General features: G+C 38.2%; 1 protein-coding gene across 1 annotated transcript in view; it reads right to left on the bottom strand.

The window, feature by feature from the left end:
- ANKFN1 (ankyrin repeat and fibronectin type III domain containing 1) overlaps positions 1-22,545 on the bottom strand; it is a 62,257-nt gene that overhangs the window by 29,633 nt on the left and 10,079 nt on the right. Inside the window, exons 3-6 of the mRNA XM_040585357.1 lie at positions 20,540-20,734; positions 18,936-19,049; positions 4,594-4,691; positions 2,986-3,076 (exon numbers count right to left, since the gene is read on the bottom strand). Of these exons, the coding sequence (XP_040441291.1) occupies positions 2,986-3,076; positions 4,594-4,691; positions 18,936-19,049; positions 20,540-20,734 (498 nt within the window). The remainder of the gene's footprint in view (positions 1-2,985; positions 3,077-4,593; positions 4,692-18,935; positions 19,050-20,539; positions 20,735-22,545) is intronic.

Here is a 22,545-nt window from a genome sequence, read left to right as displayed (position 1 = left end):
TGATTATAATGAGAAAAAAGTATTGCAACAGTTTCCTGATTCAAAGTAATGGTGGATCAAGGTATTAAGAGATCTGTCTGCAAGGCAGGCATGCTTCCATCTTGCTGGCATAGAGGCCGTGTATGTATTCACAGCCACCAACAAACAGTTTGCTCACTCACTAAATATACAGATCTAGTTTCTAGTGCAAGTTTGGAGTCAGGCATTCCTTCCAATGGGCTCACTATGCCAGGGATATAAATACGTATTCACTGCCATTTAGTACAGCAGCTAGAGTAAGCCCCTTGAAAGGGTGGAAAGAGAAGACATTTGCTATCCTGATAGCCTGTGGGCAGTTGTAACAGCTGCAGAGTGGCTGTCCTGCATGTTGTATGCTATTGCAGAGATCACGGGCCAGTTGCATTTATAGCTCTGTGTAGGGAGGCCAGTTCTTAGATCTCCTGTGAGCAGCCCAGAAGAACCAACTGATAGTCAATCAACCAATCTCAATCAACCTCGTGGTTTCTCTGTGTCAGTGGTTTCCAAACTTTTTGAGCCTCCAGGTTGCTGACTACCTTAAAAATGACATGGAAATCAGACCAGCTTCCTTCATCGTCCACCACTCACATGCTAATAAATAAGCTAGCAATGTTACTACCTGCTATGATTTCACAGACCAGCTGCACACTCTGGCCACCACTTTCCAGGCTGCTCCTGCGTATGTGGGGGAAACAGGAGGACAGTGGCAAACATTCACTGCCATGCTTCATGGGTGCATCTCCAAGGATGTCATTAACCTCTGGTGCTCTGGGATTGGAATGGATGAGGATTAAGCCCTGAAGCTTTCATTTCCTTTGCGTGTTCTTCTGGCTGCCGTTACAGACAACTTTGCAGAGTATTAATGTATTCACATTTAATTTTTAGCTTAGGGCCATATTTTGTTACACAACACTGGTGTAATTTCAGGTTGCTGCCTTCTTGCCAAGCAGGAATCTGCTGGTTTTCAAACCCAGTGGTGAAGGCAGTCACATGGATAAATGAGTGCTTCCCCCAGTAACTGCAGCATTAAATAGCATCTTCTCTTTCAAGCTCTAATTCTGATGTTAGTCTTAATGAAAGAATTTACATTTAGGCTCTGACGGTCTCACTTGCTGTAAAGCTTACACATGTGTCACTAAGGATACTTAATGAAAAAAACACATTCTTGCCAACTGTCTATATACAGTGAGCTAAGTCTGATTAATGATTCTGTGTTCATCGATAAAGGAAATATACATATATAGCCATGAAGAAACATTTCTTTTTGCTGTAAACTCACAAAAAAATCCCATATATATCACATGATGCTCCTGCTGTCCTGCAGGGAGATCCAAAAGCCTGCTCTTGTTACCTTGGCTGCCTTTCAGAGAAGCACCCCCACAATGATGTCCCAGGCACTTTAGTAGTGCTCCCATGGATGGTATTGCTCTCCCTGGTGGAAGCAGAGTCTTCACCAAGTTCTGAGCAGCTGCACATGACAGCATGGCCCTAATGCCAGCAAGTCTAGGTCTTTCTGCTACTCTAAAGCCCAGAATCCCTGAGACACTAAACATGGGAAATGAACTTAAATATCTGCATAGATTTTGTGTTGATCCACTGAAATCTGCAGGAAAACTTTCCTTACATCTCAAAGCTTTTGAACTGGCCCATATTGTCGGATTTCAGAAGGTTAATAATAGTGGACAAGAAATAGACGGTGAAGACAATGCAATATGCTCAAAGCAAAAGTTCATATCGTACAAAGCTACAGTCTTAAATGTCACGTATCTTTCCAGGAGTGCAAGTTCCTTAGGGATATTCAGCTAAATAACTAGCAGCTACTGTAAAAGAGTGTGTTCCTCAGCTGATGTAAACTTTTGTTTTGTGGGGCCAAATCCTGTGTAGTTATACCTGGCTATAGTCAGGGTAAGTGCATGTTATGAAGTTACTCATACTCCAGAGTAGTGAGTTATCCACATAGCCAAGAGTAGAATTTTGTCCCACGATTGTAGCACATTTTTGTTCTCAAACAGACTATTTCTTTAGCCTAGTTCTGGCTTTATTCTGGGGTAAACAAGAGCAAAACTGAAGCAAAATGGGACAATGGTACTGCAAGAGCTTTGTTTATCCAATCCTTTCCATTATGGCTGCTGAGCATAGGTACAGCTTCCTTTATTTTCCCACATTAGCATGCAAGGTTATTAAATTGTTACATTAGCCTTGTAAAAACAAGTGCTAATGCAATAAAATGAAAAGCCCCACTTTACTGCATCAATCAATACAAGGGAAGCTGTAATATTCTGAGCCAGTTTGGCAGCGAACACTAAGTCTGGAAAACCAACTAACAATACAATGCGATTATAATAGATTAAAAATTGCAAATGAAAAATCATAGTCCTAACGGAGTCTGAGAAAACCTGTCATAGGTTTGAAAAGGAAGAAAGGCTTTTGGACACGTGTGAAACATTTTAGTGCTTAATAAGGGTTAGATCCTATCAACATGCATGTCCACATTATTTTACATACAGGATGCTCCAAGAACGATCCATTGCATGGGATCTATAATTCTACAAGGCAGAATACAAAATAACATTATGATACATGTCATACATGTACGTGCTTTGGTTCTAGCAGTTCAAATTCATGTTTTGATCCATTCAGGCACTGACAAATGAGGTTCCATATAGCAGAACTCTATTAAGAGAAATGAAGGGTAAAATACTTCTTGTTTTTCTTAAGTGTGACTAGATGAAAATGTACTGTCAGAAGACTGATGAAGAATAAAAGGTAAGACATATACATATATGATTATTTTGCTTATTTTTGAGGGGTGGGAGGAGCTGAGGGCTTTTATTGATTTAATTCACTCCAAGATGACATGGCAATTAAATCATGATCTCCAGAATATTTGTCTTTTTCTGTTTCTGAAGACATTCTTACAAAGCAACATCACTAATCAAACTAGGAGGGCAGACAAACTCAACCTACTTGAAGGAGAAGCATTTTCAGGAGTAGATTTGCGTGGAGGTCCCCATCCTCTCATGTTGTATGCTGAAACACGGACATAATACCTCTGGCCCTGCAAATGGAAACAACTGGAGTCAAATCTATCACTTGACTCAAAATCTTGGCTGTAATAACTGGAAAGCAGTCCCTCCCAAAGATGTTTTCTTTGAAAAACTTGAATAGCTTTCATTGGCATCAGCTGATGCACCATGACAGATTGAAACATAGTACAAAGATTTTAGGACAGGTTATCTGCTGAGCATTAACAGAACACACCAATTCCAGCTGACAAACCACAATCTCTTCTACCAAAGCAGAACCCTAGGAACTCTTATCAGACTTCAGGAATAGGGACTCTCCTTTTTCCTGTGGTATTTAACAGTCTCTCTACCAGCCCAGCAATGGAAGAGGCTTTGTTTGGCTGCCACTGAAATCAGTCAGACCTTTATCACTGATTTTGATGCATAAATCTAGGCTAATGGAAAGCACTTTTAAAAGTCTAACTTTTAATTTAAATATGCTATACACTGTGGAGAGAAAAGACAAACACACAGTAAGCCCTATTCTTAACTGCTTATGGAAGTGACTGTGCAAGCTTGCTTGATTTGAACTTAAGAACAGATACTGTTTTGTTGTTAGAAAATGAGAAACAGAGTAAATGCATATTGTGGCTCAGCTCCCTGAAAGACGGTGTGCTTCATATCAAATATTTCTTCAAATAAAAGGCTAGAAAAAAATTTTTTTTTCTATTTTATGTAGAGGATTTTGTACTGTGTCCATTGCTTACTATTCAAAGTCAATTCTCTCATTTTGAGAGCCCATATTTTGGGGCACTGGTCAAGGGTCACATGCATACCTCCCCCTTCTATAACTTTGTAGACCTGATTCAGTGTGCAGTGAATTCAGTGGAAAGACTCCAGCTCAGTGGGTGCTGGATTAGGCCCCTCTGATGATGTTTCCAGTGCAAATAGTTGCATTACGAGCAAGCTTTATTTTCATCAGGTATTTTGTGAATCAAAATTTGCTTGCAAAAATGGTCCTGAACAGCCTGTAGGAAAAAGACTTTCAGACACATGGTCAAAATTACTCTGCTTAAGAATCCATATGAGTATTCATAAATTTTCTCTATTGCTGACCCAGTTCTTATCAGTGTAAAACTTTTATACAAAAATACGTTATAAAAATGAAGATGATTGCCATCAATGTGTGTGTTCCTGGAAGAAGTAGAAGAGAAAGAATGTTATTTTAGCTATTGGCCATCAGAGTCAGGACTAGATCTTTCACGAGCCTTTGATTTGCACCAAGGTTATCCTGTGATCCAGAAAACAGCAGCTTTCAGTCCAGGCTTTTCTGATCTCCCCTAAGCATGACAACTTATAAAACAGTTCATGCTGTCTGTTTATTCCTTTGTGACTTTCTGATTATGGATACCAGACATATTATGCTTAATGACTGGAACTTGTTGCTAGAGGAATGGCACACTACAGTTATTACCAACATATTACCAGGCATGGATGAGAATTATCAGTGTCTTTGTATCACTGGTGGAGCAGGGCCCATCAAGATCTAAACGAGTCATTTGGTACTTACTGTTCTGAGACCCATAATGGTGCACCTCAAAGACTGAAGGTTATCCATAATTATTTCACCAACCAAAGGAGAAAAGTCTTCTGAAGAGCTCCATTCCACTAGGAAACAAATAGCAGGAGAAAATCAAATCAGATACCAATCCAAGCAAAGTAATCAAAGTACTCGAATCATTCACAGGTTACTTTTTCTCTTAGCAGTTTCCCATTCCATGTGGATACAAAAAGTCATGTTTAACAATAATGTTTAGCAAAACTTCACACAGTAATTAAATTATATCTCTGTGTATGAGAGAGAAAAGCAAAATATTGCTCACAAGCTTTTCAGGAAAGAATACTTAAAAATACACTGCAGTACAAATTACCTTCAGTCAACATTTGCCCTCATTTAAACAATTTCCTTTCAAAGAAAGAGAAGCAGTGGGAAAGAGTAAGCAGAGGATTTGGGCCTGATAATCCCATTTGGCAGTTTAGACATCCAAACCAATAAAAAGTACTGCTTTGCAACTGGATCTATGTAGGTAGGCATGGGCAGAGTCCTTTTGGTTCCACAGGTTCACAAAATTCTCATCACCAGGCCTTGGCTAATTTGTATTGAAATATCCTCCTCGGACTAAGATCCGACACTCACCAGAGCCTCTTCATTGGTTTCAGTGGATTCTGGCTCTCTTGTCCAGGCCTGCTGCTGCTGTGGTTGCTGAAATTACAGAGCTCCACAAGCACCTATGAAGTTGTATCCACTGTTGAAGTGAATTCAGTGGTGCTGGGCTGACACATCCTTCCCAACCCATTTTGCAGCCTAAATTACAATGGGTACCTTCACCAAAGTGCTGCCGTCAACTTGTACAGACAACTCATATTCCTGCTTAAGGAGTTATGAAATCAGTAGTCCTGCTGTCAGCACTCTTTGTCAGTGCTTGCAAAAATGAATGTGCATGTAAAATAGTATCAATCAGACCATGAAAAACCACTAGACTTAAAAAAAAGTATGTCTGAAACTGATGGCTGCAGGTAGGAAAACAGCCTCTTTTGCTTTAACTATACTTTATTAACATTTATTTATGATTAGAGTTAAGGTTAATCCTGGAGTCATACCTCTGGGATTTAGTAACTTGTACCTTCAGACTCAAACTTCCAGGAAAACCTTCAAAAACATAGTGAAATTAATCTCTTAAATTATTCTACTGTAGACATGGGAAAATCCCATCAATATTCTGGATTTACACTGAAGCAGAGAATTCAACTCAAAGGTTTCCCTCCAAGATTCACAAAATAATTTATAGATATTTTATTTGCATATTTTTTAGTATTGGAGTCACTAATTTAGAATAAATCAGAGGACAGAGGTATTTTAACTTCAGCATGTGGAATTTCAATTTTCTGGCCGTGTCATACCGGTATTTCACGTTAAAAGAAAAAGGCTTCGCAGAATTTTTTGCTCAGCATATACAGCATTTAACTGCCAACACATTTTTCTAAAATAGCTAAGTATTAATAGCATAACTCATTTTTCCTTTCTCTCCTAATTACTCCTTTTCTGTGATTGCAGTTTGTGAATACACAGCATGTCCTGCAACATTTTTGTGTTTGCTGCAATGAAAAGGATATTGGTTTTGTCTATGGTCTTTGAACTTTTTCACTGCATATTTTTCTAGTTTTCCACGGGTTTTAAATATACTATTACTTCCACCTTTAGTGGAAGCTATCTCTGTACATTAGAATGAAAATGTAGAGACTGTTACGTTACCATGTTGTAGGTTTTTGTTGACAACTTCATTATAGGAATACTTGTAAGTACCATCAAACTTGATGGCCTGTCAGAGGTTCCACTGTAAACCATGGGGTTTAGTGTTTATAACTCCACCGTATTAAATCATTGAGGACATCATATACGTGCTGCAAACTTAAGACACGTTGTCTGTTTTCCAGAAGGATAAAGTGGAGAAATTCTGTTCGAACTGCTGAACATGTTATCAACAGGCATGTGGTCACTTCAAATACCATTTTTTTTCCCCAAATATTTGTGTAAAACAAGATAATGTCATTTGACAGATTCTGCCAACAAATCCTGCCGTCACTGAAATCCCCAGGCACGACTGAGTGCGCCTCTCAGCATGAGGGGCAGTGGTAAGGTTGCACTTCAGGCAGCACAAAACAAAAGCCGAGGGTGAAATAAGCAGCTTTAAGCTGCTTTTGAGCTTCCCGGTTTTTTAGCTGTTCTATGGACTGGAGACTGCCCAAACATAAACTGGTAGCTCAAGAAGTATATTTAAATTTGGGTAGCTTACACAAATAAACATAGCAGCCCTGTTCTTGATGTGGGACTCCTTCTCAACCCTTCCACTTGTATTCTGGTGTTTAGAAAAGTGCTCCTAATATGTAGAGATCATAACACACTGCCTGAAGAGGAATTAACTGCCTTAATCTAAACAGGATTGCAATCCTACACATTTGCAAGCACGTGTACAGCAGCAACATCATGATACTAGTGTTATGACTAGCAACAGCACGGCAGTTTGTGCACAGAAATAAGGACCACTGAGTTCAGAGAAAGCTGTTACCAAGGGGAGAGAAGGCTGACATTGCCTTTAAAGCTATCTCAAGAACAGCTGAACAAGTGGGTTCTGAAACAATAAATCACAGCTTTGCTCTGATGTTCTAGGGCAAACTGTAGCCCCAACTCATGTTGTTAGTGAAACACCATGTGCAGGGCCAACACCCCCATCCAGTTGCTGGGGGACACCACGATCTACCAGTCCCTGGAAGGACAACTACTCGCTAGGGAGAGCAGCCAGGTCTGCTAGTCCTTTCACAAGGTACTGACACTATCACAAGGGACCCTCTGGTTCCTTCAACCTGCCGAGTCTTCACTGGCTGCTAGGCTGAGGCTCAGCTGGGCTTCCCATCATACAGCCAGTAATGCCAGCATTTTGCACTTATCTCTTCAACTTACACTGTGGTGGCTGAGACCCATGAAATTGAAAACATAGGAACATGATATTAGCTTGTGGATCAGGTTATGGTTATCGTTATGACTGAGAAACCCCCTTTTAAAGGATATTTACAAGATGGTGTATAAAAAGTTACTCAGAATTCAATTTTGAAATATATGTATTTTAAAACATCACATTTGGAAAAAAAACTGCCCCCCAATTTCAATAAAAAATTCCATAACTGAAAAATAAATATTTTTTGAACAGCTGTGTTGGATTAGTGCCTTCTTTCCCCCCTTGTTTCAAAGTACTGCTGAAAACATATCAACAGTATACACTGAAGCATTGCTATTTTTGACAAAATGTCATTCTCTGACTCATGATATCTGTCATAAAGAAGCTCCTAAATTTTTTTTAAATTTTTTGCTTACTTTTAATTTTAAGAAGTTGGGTTTTTCTGCCATGATTTCTACTGAATCAAGTGAGAAGGGGATGACATGGTATAGTTTTAAAGAAATGCAAATTAAGTCATTTATCACTTAAACTCCTGTTATACATTGCCAGATTTCAGCTTTCTACCATAATGGTAATCTGAAAATAATAGATAAATTTCAGCTATAGTCATTCATTGGGTTTTAAACCTTTTAGAAGAACTTGAATACCACTGCCTCTACTTTATAGATGGGCAAATGGAGGCAAGGAGAGGTAGAGCATCTCATTTACTCAGCAGGCTGCAAAACAACAAGGTACAAACTCCTATGACCTGTATTACATTTATTGGGCCAGAGCTGCTCACACTTTCTGGCTGTGTGGTGTATATATATTTAGTTCTTTCTGGTACCAATACAAAGCTACACAACCATGGCCTTACCCTTGTGATTAATGTGGATCTAAAAATTATGTAACTTTGTGCATGAGCAACCCATCATGAAGATTTTGCTAAATCTTTGCCTACTTTCTGAGAGAGTGCTGGAAGAGACTGCTTTGGTAGCAAACAAAAAATGCCAACCATTTGTGTAACTCCGTAGTACTTGGGACTTTAAGAAAGAACAAAAGGTGAACTAACCTCAGCACTTTAAAAGTTCAATATAAAAATGCTCAAGTGTAGAAACTTGAAGATGAAGAGGGTCCTTTATAAGAGCCCAGGAACAAGAGCTGGTCTTGTAGACTGTACCAGCTGTGCTGCAAAGGACCTGAAAGCTGTTGGGTGAATTAAGGATGGAGCATGTTCCAGTCCTGTTCTGAACACCCCAAAGGGCTGCTTTGTTGTGAACGCTGAATGTCTTTGCTGTTGCGGCTTTCCATCTGACACTTCACGTTATGTCAGAGCAGGGCTTTTTTGTGTGTTTAATATATTGGTGACTATGTGTTTTAATGAAGGTGCCCTGTATTCCAGAGCTAGCAAATGCACGATGTGTTGCTGCGGTCGCCAAGATAAGTAGTAATTTTTAAATAAACAGCAGTATAAACAGTTACATAAAACTCATGTAAATTGCTGGCACATAATTTTAGACTGGCTTAAGTTATGTAACTTACTTGTGGCCAAGGGTGTTTTTTTTTTTTCTAATGCTCAATTCATGCACTTTAAAATAAAGGGAGAAGTTTGTTTTCACCTGTTTCTTTTCCATCTGCTATCTTTCTGTTATACTGCGCACACCTTAAACAGCTTATCAGAGAGATTGACAGACAGACAAGAAGCAAAGTGAAGGCACAAAACATCTCCTGGCCTTATTGTAGATTCATTCAGGAGCACACCTCCTGACTCAAATAAATAGCCTGAGCCACAGTAGAATTTGTCACTTCTCTTGGCATTTGTTTTTGCTTGCACTTAAATTACTCACTGAATTGCTGAGTAGATTAATTAGGCTGAGGGACATGAGTCCTGTTGCTAAGTTGGTGGGGTCTACAGAATAGTGTACTGAGCTGGGATTCTGGGTTTTATTCATGTATTTGGTACTGACTTGCTATGTGACCTTGGGCAAAGCATTATGCCACTCTGGCCTTTAACCCAGACTTAAGCAACAAAGATTCTCCCTCCTTTGCTTCCTCTCCATGTCCAGGGCCTAGGCTGAAGGACACTAATCTTAGCTTGTGCTTCCAAGGGCCTCCAAACAAATAATTGCATTGTTCAATAGCTTCCTTTGAAATGTAAAGCTGAGAGCACTAACACCAGAAACCACTTCACACTATGTCTGCTGATCTTTATGAAATAATGTTAATAATTTACACTTGTAATGTCTTAGAAACTTGATTTAAGGATATTGAAAATTCATGCGAATAAAATCAGGATGAAAGTACCTAAACAAATATTTAGAAGTATAACACAAGTGAAGAGAATTGAACACTATGAAAAGAAGGAATCAGTTTGTTGGTGCAGACAGCATCACCAGCTCAGAGAACATAGTTTGCAGTATTTGGTCAGCTCCTCCTAGCTGCCTTGAACTGTTCTTTCCAGCCTGAATTAAGAAAGGAACCCAATTTTTGCAGATTTATGTTCAGGCTCTGTTCATGCCGTTCTCATATTTGGAAATTCTCCAAAGAATGATAGAAGACAGACAAGTCATACCAGCTGTAGGGAGTACTGACAGAGATCTCAGCATAGTGCTTCCATTAGGAAAAAACAAATGTTTGGCACTGAGGAGTTCGTATTTGTTCCCATGGATCTTTTTTTTTGTGTGAAGGGTATAATCCATCCATAAACGCACACTAACACAGAACGCCTGGAACCGGTTGCATTCTGCTCAGTAAGTGTAGAGAGGGAAAATCTGATATGAGCCACAGCATTTACAAAAGGGACAGGTGAACTTTTAATCTGTTTGTTCATTTTGGGACTCTAACTGGGATTTACTACAGTGTCTGAGGGACTTAGGCATATTGCTGTGCAAACACAGAAGTTAAAACAGCGTAGTCATGGCCTAGGACTAAGATTTCTAGGTACTACTAAAAACCTGAGCTCCTAACTGCTATAAATACTAACGTTCATTGTTTTGGATCTTTGGATCTTGTCTATTTCAGTTATTTATGTAAACTTATTCAAGACTGTACGGGGTCAGTAGAAGCATCAATAAGGCTGAAGAGGAATGAAAAAGATGCAGACAGCACTGTGTCCACCTGAAGTAGATAAAACACAGCTGTGTTTTAGTGTGAAAGAGCTACTGGTGATTCAGAGGCCTCTCCTCACAACAGTCAGAAGGAACAGTGCCGAGAAGAGTACCAAGAAGAGCATTCCTAGCCTATTCCTAGAGAGCACATCTTCATTTGAAACTTCTGTGGCTATAAATCTTCATGATACTCTTTCAGAGAATTTTTTTGTATCAAATAAAGTATTTGCAGTAAAGCTTCTTCCCAAACTGCCGTGGGCTCTTTGACCTTTCAAGCCTGCTGATAACTGATAATGTTAGCTAACCTTTCTTGTGGCCCTCTTTCTGGATGTTCCTTTGGCCCAGATCAGAACACTGTATTTTATGTCTTGATGTTTATGGAAAGTGTTACGACAGCAGGCTGGGTGTCAAAGACACATCTTTGCTTGATCATGATTTCACTAGTTCATCTTATAGCAAAATCTATGTTATATAAATGATTTATAAGATACTATTCTTATTGCATTGTAATAAAATTCTCATCAGGAGAAAATTAAGAAATTGACCTTTTTTTCTCAAGTATTTAATTAGTGTTTTCTTATTAATAATTCTTTATCCATTTTTAATGAGGTCAGCTATTCCAGTACAAAAAGAAATTTTTTCCTTTCTGTTAGTGAAAATGACATCTTACTAATATTTTATAAATAACTAAGAAAATGTGCCATGTGCGTGCACATTGCCTTCCAATGTGGGCCAGTGGTTAAAAAACTACCATGGATTATAATAACAGCCAAGATTTGGGTCTCAGCCCTGCAATAACAAACATATCCCACTCTGGCTGTAGAAAGAAAAGTGGGAGAAAATACATGTTAGAACTGTGGAAAGGAATTGGAGAATAAATGGGGTTCTTATGCAAAGGCTTCACATCCTAGAAAGGTATAACAGGCTTGGCTCTGGTTCTGCAAATTTCCACTCCCAGTGGGTATGTTTTACTCATGTAATCTGTGTAACCAAAGCTGGTGGGGAAGCTTGTGAACGCAAGGAGTACTCATTTGCATGAAGCATGCATAGATTAGGCTCAGCTTCTCCCCAAAATATAATACATTAAAATCTAATTAATAATGAGCAGTTGGGAAAATGCAAACAAGTAATCTATCACACTGTATGAGACAAACCGGAACACTGACCAGCAAGCACTGTTAACAAAGAAAGTAAATACAGAAACGCTGATTCAAGTAACCTGTTCAAGGGGATTCTCCTTTGGTTCACCTGTAATATGTTTTTAAAGAGGGACTTAGCTGCACAGATATTAATGAATCATATTTAAGGCTTTTATTTCTTTACAAACTAATCTCTACAGTAACTTAAAGAGCTTTCACCTTTTCCTAGCAGTGCAGCCAGGTGTTGTAGGCAAAACGATCTTGATTTGAGGAATTTTTACTTAATTTCATTTATTGCCAATTAACACAAACTTCTGATCGCTCATTCAGAGTGAGAGGAAAGAAAACATAAACAAACAAACAAACATTTAAGTGAACACCTTTCCACTGCCTTTCCCAGGCTCAACTTAAGCCAAACACCTATCCCTCCCCTCTTCCTACTGTCAACTTCCCTTGTCTTCACCATGGGGTTACGCTCAGCAATGGGCTTTTCCACCACATTTAGAGCTAGCCAGGACAGTTTTGACCAGCACCTGGCAACTCCTGACCTCCTCCCACACCAGTGTCCTTTGGCTACTGAAACCTGTCATATATGCCCAACACAGCACTCAGGCATGGGCTAAGTAGGTGCTTATGTACTAACTCATTGGGTGCTTAGACATGAGCTAATAGGGTGCTCATCTGTGAACCAGCTGAGTGTGCATTAGTAAATTAAATGGGTGCTTATGCATGAACTGATTGGGTGCTCATACATAAATTGATTAGGTGTTCATGCATGAACTAATTGAACACTCATACAGGAAAATGGTAAACCCTGCAATTTATGCTCAATACATGAGGTAAGAGATTGAAGCAGATCTAAAGGCTCGATTCCAAATTTACATTCATTTATCAGTTCTGTGGGTCAGATCTAATTACTAGAACAGATTCAGATTTTGGTTGGAGAGACAAACTGACTTTGTTTTAGACCCTTTATGCTTGTAAATGGTCCAGAAAAGTTCATGATGGACCAGAGAAGACTTCAGACAAAGCGGTGAGCAGGAAAACTTTGCCATAACCCCTCTGAAGACATTCTGGTTTTGTTTAAGTCTCCAGTGAGGAAGCATTCCCAAACCCACGAATCAAAAGATCTCCTAAATCAGGAACCTCCTCCAAGACAGAAGCTGAAGGTTTTGAGTTCCAGTCCGGCTACTGACTGTAAAAAAGTCACCTCTTCTATGAAATACCTATGAACTGGAAGCTATAATGCTTGGCCACATGCAAATAACTTAAAAAAACATACTAATTTTGATAAGTCAAAGTAAACGTAGAAGGTAAAACAAAGTCTAAAATTCAGCAAGATCTGAGCCTTTTTTCTTAGACACTAAAGGCACTTAGAAACTAGAGCCTGTATGTCTGGGTTTTCTCATAGCCATTCATCTTGAGCTGCTGTTCAAAATCCTTATAAAACACAAAGCAGAAGAATGATTGAATTGAGTAACTGGTGTCTGATCAACTACATCAGTTAAATATACTGTCACTTAATATGTGACCCATGTTCAAAGGTGTTTTAAATACATATCAAACTTAAAAAATAGAAGTTATTAATTTTTATGTTGTCCAACACATACTACAGACATTCACAGGAGTATAGAAATAGAAAGGTTTGTTTTAACATTTATACATTTCTGTACTTGCTAGGCATAAAAATAGAAGTCAAATTGCACAGTCCTGTTAGCTACGAAAATGTAATGTGCAAATAAAGTGCCCAGGAGACCTAATAAAATGCCATAAATGAACTACTGTAAAAAATATCAGACCACACCTATTCAGCAGGATAAATTCAAATGTCTTACAAAGAAATGTATTCTCTTTTTTTTTTTTTTTTTTTTTTTTTTTTTTAATGGAGTAAGAACTGTTTTGGGGAAAGAAAGAATGAGTTTCAAAATATACAAAGACACTTTGAATAAGTGAAAAGGATTTCAAGATCAAGTTGAATGCAGAATGCTACTTAATTCCACAATAGACTGGAAGAAGATCAAGCAGTGACATAAGATCTACTTTAGAAAGATGCATAGGTATTAATATTAAAGCACCTCATTTTCATACCTTAGATTCACTTCTACAAGCATTCATTTCCATAATCAGGGTTCTTCTAGAAATCAAAGATAACACAGACTTGTTGTCTTGGACTTTAACACTGCTATGTGCACTGTTAATTGCCACCAAAGTGGGGAAAAAAGCTGGAGATGTCATATATATAAATATTTAAGGCTTTGTGCAAGCTCTGCCTATAATACTAGCTAAATCTGTCTGGAGTCAAACCTACTGTACAGTACTAGGAGGATCACTGCAGGAAGCCTGCTATGGAACAAATCCAAATTTGATCAAACATGGCAAGACAACTATTGACAAATCAAAGACATAATTACAAAACATATGGAATATGCTGTTCGTGCTCACAGGGACAAGCAGAAGCCCACGCAAAATGATGATTATTTGGTTGTAAAAGGATAACCCAATGCAGAATCACAAAAAATATGTAGATAGTTTTTGTAAAATCTTTGAGGTTTTTGACACTGAAATTTTCAACTAAAAGTTTCCATTGGCACAGTGAGATGTCAACTGAGAATCTCAAATACAGATTTTTTTGAGCTACAGAACATATATCATACAGGTCCAACCTGGCAGGCTTCCTCGTCCCATGATCTCAGGTGCTGTTCCTTAATAAAAGGCAGCTCCATTCATCCTTTAGTTGAGACTTCCAATGGTAACACCAAATTGCACCAGCCTTTCCTGTACAAAGGCATTTGACTATAACCAACCCATATCATGCAGACATGTGATAGCAATAAACTGTGGCTACTGCATATCTAGCTAGGACCGAACCAGTGATTTAAAGACAATTTAAATTATTCTCATGCAAAAAATTCTGAAATGAACCACAAATTGCCTTGGAAGAAGGGAGGCAGGGAACGACTTTTTGTCAAAATTCAAGCAAGACTCCTTCTCCTGATCTAAGCCAACATGATTTTTTTTTAAGAGCTACATTGGCATAGAAAAAAAATAAATATCTCCATCCAACAGAAATCCTAGAAGGCAGCTGGGCAGTCCTGACAACCATGAAATATTCTGCTAAAATATCAAACTAAAAAAGGTAACAAGGGCTAAAGTGGCCTAGACGGCTTAGCATCACTATCTGGAAAATAACTTGGCATCCAATCCACAGCTACATCCAAACAGAGAGAAGATTGGCTCTGTTTGCTATATCAAACATGGTTCAGATTTTTTTCTCTCTTCCTCTCTCTTCAAACATAAATAGTTTCAGGCTCTTAGATAAATTAGCTCAGCTTTGGTTATACAAGCTGTTTCATTTTTTCGCCCAAAGGGAATATCGATATTTGTTTAAAAATGGTAAATAATATATAAACGGAGATTTTCCATTGCATAGTGATCCTTTTTAGTAGGTAATGTGCTATGTCCATTCTTCTTCCTTATCCTATACTTGGGGATCACAGCATTGTTGTGTCCCAATAGACTACTTCTATTGGGAAATGGATGAAAAAAAAATATGCTATATGAAGAGGTTTACTTGTACTTATTAAATATAAAAGCAAAATAGCAATCAGGTTTAAAATGCGCAGAGAGTAAGTGCAACAAAATTACTTACCATTACTTATAATTATTTTTTTTAAAAGCCTTATGTGTGTGCCTTGTGTGGAACATATGAACCCTAGAAAGGCTAATTAGTGAAAGACAACAGCTCTTAAAAGCCCTACAAGCACTTGCTGCTGAGCTCTGTTAGGACTGTTACTGGGAGGCAAGTGGTGCCTATCTGGATTATATTGCTGCTAGGATTCTTTTGCATCAAGACAGTTACAATAGTGTAGCTCTAGGATAAAAATACATCATGCAGTAACAATATGACAGCGTAACAGAACATTTTACCCTAGCTTCAACTGTGCAAGTTATTTTGTACATTAGTGTGGAATGTTTTGATTGTATTTTCAAAGATGTAAAACTAAAGCAGGTCTTAAGTACTTCCACAATGGGATGTGAAGTTTGACTTTAGGGCATGATTAGCCAAGGGCAGGGTTTTTTCTACTCAATATTACAGTGATTCTTCACATCCTTCCAAAAACTGGCTGGGGTGAGGTGTCTCTGGCTTTGACTCTTTCTCTAGCATGGAGCAGATTATTACTATTATTATTGATTTATGTCATGCCTGTCTGCTTCCAGCCCCAAAACACTTTACTAAGTTACAATATACATAGGAATAATTTCACATCAGCCACGACCATGCTGTAGCCTTCTCTGGAGGGAAGCTGAAGGGAGCCATTAGGATGGTGCCTGCAACATTAAACAACAATCCAGGAGAGGAAGTAAAGAATACTCTGGCTCCTTAAAGCAATGGCTCAACAGAATGCAGTCACTGAACTGCCATCCAGCTGGGACACCAAAGTCAATACCCATTCACCCTGTGTGGTTAAAATTAAATCTCCTAATGAAGTGAGATGGTTTTAGTGGTTAGAGAGTGAGTGCAAAGTATTATTCTCCTGTATTATTATTTGTAAGTTATACAGCTAACAAGGGAAAAGATCACACACAAGAAAATAGCAGACAGTTAGATAATGTTCCAAGGCCAGTTTCTAAATGACATTTGGGCAAATAAAGCTTTGGAAAAACTATGCTGAAAAAAAGATGACACAGAAAAAAGGAATTGGCAGTTTCTCACTGTTTTTAGGGAACTATGCTAACCAAACAGAAGTGATGTCAGTTTTTATCCTCTGTAATTCAGGTCCAGAGAAAAGAACAGTACGGTATTAGCTTCTGTTAATGAGCAGGTATTCCCTAAATATTGCTTTAAATGCTCCTAATTTTCAATTTTCTTAGAAAAAGAAAATAAATTATTGAGGGGAAACCCCCCCACCCTAACAGCTAATTTTTGTCTGTGGATTAGCAAAGTGTTTAGATGGTTTTCTGGATAGGAGGTTTATAAATATCACTAAAAAGATCCTCACACAATGTTATCAAGCTCTCCTTTTAGGGCTAGTAATTGCTAGCTGGTTCTAATCATTCTTGCAAGTGATCATTTGAAAGGTTCATTTTATGACCCCTCAAACTAACACAAAGAATCTCACTCCATAATGTAATAAACAATTCTACACCCAGTGCTTAATTAATTCCCGAAAGTCACCAAAAGAAGCTATTAATGATCTTTCTTTTTATCTAACCATAAATATGCAAGTCTCCTGGGATAAAGGATTTAAAAAGAACATTCTGGCAAAACTAACTGTCAACTTGATAAAGCATAAAATGATCACCAATGAGAATAACTCAAAATACAACAGCAATGCTACCTAGTCTGATTAGAAAGTTAGGTCGGGTTGGATTATATTTGTCTGAATATTGTGTTTACCAAAAAGAGGACATGGTGCAAAACAGACTCAACCTAAATGAATACATAAAAGAAAGATACTACAACTTTTTAAAAAAATATTTTAAAAAATCAATTCTATTTGGGAATTTGCTTTACTGTGAAAATATCAACAATCATTATAATTAGAGTGTGGCCAATATTTCAAGGTTGTTTAAAATATATGTATTACAAAGAATAGGCTGATATTTTCAAGAGACCTTAAGTATTTTAGGAGCCTACGTATTGTTTTCACAAGTAAATCAGACAGTAGGAAGCCCTTAAATGAAATTTAGTTTCCTGGCAACCCAAGCTATTGCTGAAAATTAGATTTAGGCTTCTAAAGGGCTTTGATGTTTTTGAAAATCACACTTCCTGCAGGACTGCACAGCTGACTAGGTGTAATACAGTAATTTACCCTTCTACTGAGGCTATCAGGAATGGAATCACTCTGATGGCTTTACTGATGTCTGGGAGGTTGGTTTTTTTTCCTTACACTTTAAAAAAAAATTTTCCTGGACATAGTCAGTGATGACTGGAACCTCTGACCAGAAACAGGGGGGGGTAAAGAAAGACAGACTCTGCCTTTTCCAAAATAAGCTCATGCAGTCCTTTGGGAGATTGCACTTGATGCCAGCAGAGCCTGTGCACCAGCAAGTCCCACCTTCAGTAGAGCTCCCTGAGCTATTGGACCCTTGATGGACTGGGGCTTTTTGAATCTCTCCTGTTGAAGCAATCCCTGTGACACCCACACAGAGAAACATGAAATTCTCCTGCCCCACAGCACAGCCATTATGTTTTTGCTATATGTATGGAAATCCAAGTTTCAAGTACTTCTCAGATGAGTTTTTGATTATTAATACAAGGAAACAAACACAACAGGAAACGTTAAGAGAGGCACAGTGGGAAATAACCAAGAATTTTCAGGCTCCCCACTCCTTGACTCCCTTGTGCTAGGTAAAGGCGGCCTCAGATCTTCAGAACAGTGCTTTTCAGTTTCTTGACCTGTGGAAGGACTCAGGCTCCCACCGGAAGATGGACGCTGTGGACTGCTGCCCTTAACACTGAAGAACATACTGTTCCAAGCATTTTAGAAAACCTGGAAGTTCCTTTAAACAGGAAATTTTAAAATTTCTCATTTTTGTTCTAATCTTCAATAAAACTTTTTTTTTTTTTTTTTAATGTTGGAATTTCCTGTGGAACAGAAATCCTGTTTTAAAACCATTTCTATTAAATGCTATTCAGATGGAAGCATTTTCCTATTCATTCCACTTTGCAACTAACTGGTGCCACCCCAAATGTATTGCTCTTCCAAGAACGATGTGGCAGCCCTGGAATAGCTAATTAGTTGGGCTGTATGATGCCTCTGCCAAAAGTTTCAGCTTCCAGAGGCATTCCTTTAAGGAATGGTGGTGTGGGTTTGGCATTTACAAGGATACACATGGTTTTGGGAGCCCACAGGCACCAAAAGTTAGCTTGTGTTTCATAACTGCTCATCTCAACCCAGTCATTGAGTCCTAACCACAGTGAGTCAAGCAAACTTCTTCAAAGCACTCATGGAGAAAGCTTTTGGTTAATTTATTTTTGTTTTTTAATAAAAACTGTCTTTGGGGAATCTTTTAAGAAAATTCCACTTCTACAGCTATTAACTGGGAAAATAATTATATTCAAACATTACTGGCATTGTAATATAATGTCTTGTAGATAAATAACTTTGTCACTTAGTCCTCAGAGTTTCTACGTTGTTAAGGTAAATGAAACATGTCTAAATCCAGTACCTTTATACTTGGTCACCACAGCTGAGTTGACACTCAGAGGTTCTTGGAAGGTGACAGTGAGTGATGTACTGCTTGTTACCATGAGACAGACATTGGTTGGCGCCTCAGGGGCTCCTGGGAGAGAAGAGAAAACATCAGCTCTTCAGCACAACAAATCCTATTCAAACAATGTTTCTGAGTCTTCAAAGAACCCACTGAAAATCACCCTGCAATTGTGAGCTTTGGGTTGTAGGTGTTTGTGCTGTCTGCCTTTTGAGCATTTTAATTAGTGCCCCTGCTAACAATATCCTGCAGACACCATTTGTTTCTATCATGGTTTTTGGCTCCTTTTGGTTAAAAATATCTTCCTGCATATATGTAACCCAATAAAACAGATTCATGCTAATTATGTCAATGAAAAGCCTCTATAAATCTCTTGGGGTGGGTAGGAGGAGAGAGAAAGGACAAAAACCACAAAGAGCTAATTAAACCTTTATGGTTTCACTAACAAACTCAAATTTATCAAATAACAGAAAACATTTTTACATTACTGTGATTCAGAAATTGCAAATTCCACAAATGTTTCAGTGCAATAGTTCTAAAACCTTGTTATCAGTTGAGGCCCAAGATTTTTTATTTTTTTTTAAAAAAGCTCAATTTGCAGAATATTAATCAGACTCAATTCAGAAATCAAACACAAAAAGTCATGACTTACTGCTGGGATTGATTTTAAAAAAAATCATTACATATACTTACACTACTGCTGTATTTCCTGTATTTAGTATCTAACACAAGGAGCACTACATCTATCTTGAAGAAGTAATCTTAGAATACAATAAATTTGAGAAAATTATTTGTAAGTAAATTTATATAAATATGGTTGTAAAAATATTAATGGCGATGATTGTATGTCATTGAATATGATATGGCTAAAAGATCTATGGGTGGAAAAATTCAGCCCTGTTTTACTCCTTCCCTTGGGCCCAAATTCACATTTACTTTGGGTACAGACTCATTTGTACAACTGTTTAAAAGTAACCCATTCTGTGACTATGCTGATGAAATGTTATACATGGATGCCAAAATTATGATTATGTTTTCACAGTTTTTGTGTGTAAAATGAAATTGCATTGTTTGATCAGATTTTTAGAACTCCATTCTTCTAAAACAGAATACATTTATTTTTTAAAAATCAAATTACAACAGAAAAAAGGCCAATGTTCCCATCCCTCTTTCTCCCTATTCATATATTCTTTTCTAATCATCCTGTTTTAAACTCTGAGCACATTATATGAGATCCAGGAGTAAATGAAGAGAAATAAGCAGGACAGAATCATTAGTTCCTGAACCAAGAGTCTGGAGGTCTAATTTTTGGCAGCCCACTCCTTTAGGAGCAATGTGCTTGCCGCTCTCAGATTTGGTTCTCGATTGCTCTAACATCAATTTCCTTCTCACTCTTGGGAAGGCCATTCAGACATATACCTTATTTTTCCCACCCTAACATTCGTCTGCTTCATGTCAGTGGTTTGAGATCAGTTAGTGAGAGTGTCTTTGCTCAACAAAGTCAGAGTGTTCTCAGTTGTAGAGTTCGTCTTAGAATTTTGCAGCTATTTTCTTCTACTTACTAGCGTGCTCGTAGCCTGCCTTCATGCGCTTGTATAGCCTGTATCTCCATTCCCATGCTTTTAGTTGCTTCTCTTTGTCTGTGTTGTCTGTACCAAGGCCTTCGTTCATCACTTGTGCGGACAATTCAGTAACTCGCTGCTGTGCTTCCTGGACCAATGTACTCAGATGCACTGACCTGCATTCCATGTTAAAAACTACCAAGAAAAGGGAAAAATAAGTAATTGCTTGGTAGACTTATGTGTCAAAATTCTGGCCTTATCCATACTGGTATAACACATGGAAGGTCAAATCCCTGAACACTCTTGTCTTCCGGTAGTTATCTTATCATCAAGTGGATTACAGTATGCCAATTTAGACACTTACGGATCTAGCCGCTCAAATGGGATTAATGAAATGCATAAATTGAGCAAATTTTTTCTTCCAATGTTTCTCATATGCTTAAAAATGTTTTTATTAGACTGAAATTGCATATATGTTTTAAGTTGGTGGAATATTAAACATGAATAAAATAATACAGCATTTGGTTTCTATCCAACCCCTACTCTGCCGTAATATCCTAAGCTTTCGTAGAAAAAGAGAAGGTTGTAGCAGTTATAAACACATACAATATATAAATTTCTACAAGCAAAGAGAGATCTAATTGGTAAACTTAAGAATGAGAGTTTTGTGCCCAAGGGCCATGGCTGGTATGGAATGGGTCCCTTTCCAGGTTTTCTTTGTGCCACAGCTTTGCCCATGTAATATCTAATCAGTCCACTGACAGACTGGACAGATAGCGAGCAGCTTCACACACGGAGAGTTCGTTTTTCCCCAGTGCTTAGAACAATTTAATTTGACATTTAGCAGTTCAGATTGTCTGTATGAACTACTGCATGCTACATAAAGGTGAAAATGAAGATCACATAGTTTACAAGCTAAGATAGGTTTGATTTTAGCACAAAGTCCTCAAGACTGCCCTAAACCAGTTCCTCAATTATCAAGTGAAACGGGGTGAATAGAGTCCTTTTTTTCAGAAATGCTCTTAGCCTGAAACTGTTCAAACTATTTGCAGTTTAGAAAATAGGACTCATAAAGGTGTTTAATCTGAAAAGAAATGCAACCACTGATCTGACATTCAATATGCAGGAAATAATGTACACGAGAAGAAAATCTGAAATCACAGAAAATAACTTGCAGAAGAACTCTGAGACAGCCTTAATTTAAAAGGCCCCTATTTACCAAAAACACTGCCATAGCACAAGCAGCTACAATGATGGGGAGTTGCTGTGTAGGGACAGCCAGGTCCCCCCAGCTCTGACAGGTTTTTGACATCAAAACACCACATGAACAAAGACGTCTGTGCACACGAATGTCTTATTCCTAAACTGGAATCTTAGTATTATGGGACAAATCAGATTGGAAAGGACCTTCTCCAGTCCAACATTCTTATTCAAAACAGGGTCAGATATAAGGTCAGACCAAGTTACTGAGGGCACTACCAGCCTGGTCTTGAAAACGTCCCAGGATGGAGGCTTTACAACTCTAGGCAACCTGTTCTACTGCTTTACTGTCCTTATGGTGAAAAAGGTGTTTGTTTTATCCTCTGAACCTCTCGTTTTAACTTTTGCTCTCTCTTATATCACAACCGAAGTTTAGTGGAGTCTAAGAATAACCCTGCATACTAATGTGAAAAGTGCCATGGGATCTTTAAAGCCACAGGAGGAGAGCAAATAATTACTCAACGCCTCTGACATCCAAAAGGTTGTTTTTGAAGAATGTTTGTCTCTAAGACTTTGCTTTCAGAAGCTGGCTTGAAGCCATCCTTCTTGAAGTTTGATCATTCTTCATATGGACATCAGAGACATATGGCTAGGCTTACTGGAATCTGCTGGTATCTTCAGAACTGCCCATTTACTGGGAGGCCAAAGGCGATACGATTTCCTGGATCCATGCCTGCAATAAGCATATAACACATCTGATAGCAAAACAGGACTGAGGAAGGAGTTTTTATGTGCCAGAACTTCAG

Source organism: Falco naumanni, chromosome 1 (genome assembly GCF_017639655.2).
Source record: "Falco naumanni isolate bFalNau1 chromosome 1, bFalNau1.pat, whole genome shotgun sequence".
Taxonomy (NCBI): domain Eukaryota; kingdom Metazoa; phylum Chordata; class Aves; order Falconiformes; family Falconidae; genus Falco; species Falco naumanni.
The sequence above is the reverse complement of the archived record's forward strand: the minus strand, read 5'-3'. Positions and strand labels throughout refer to the sequence as shown.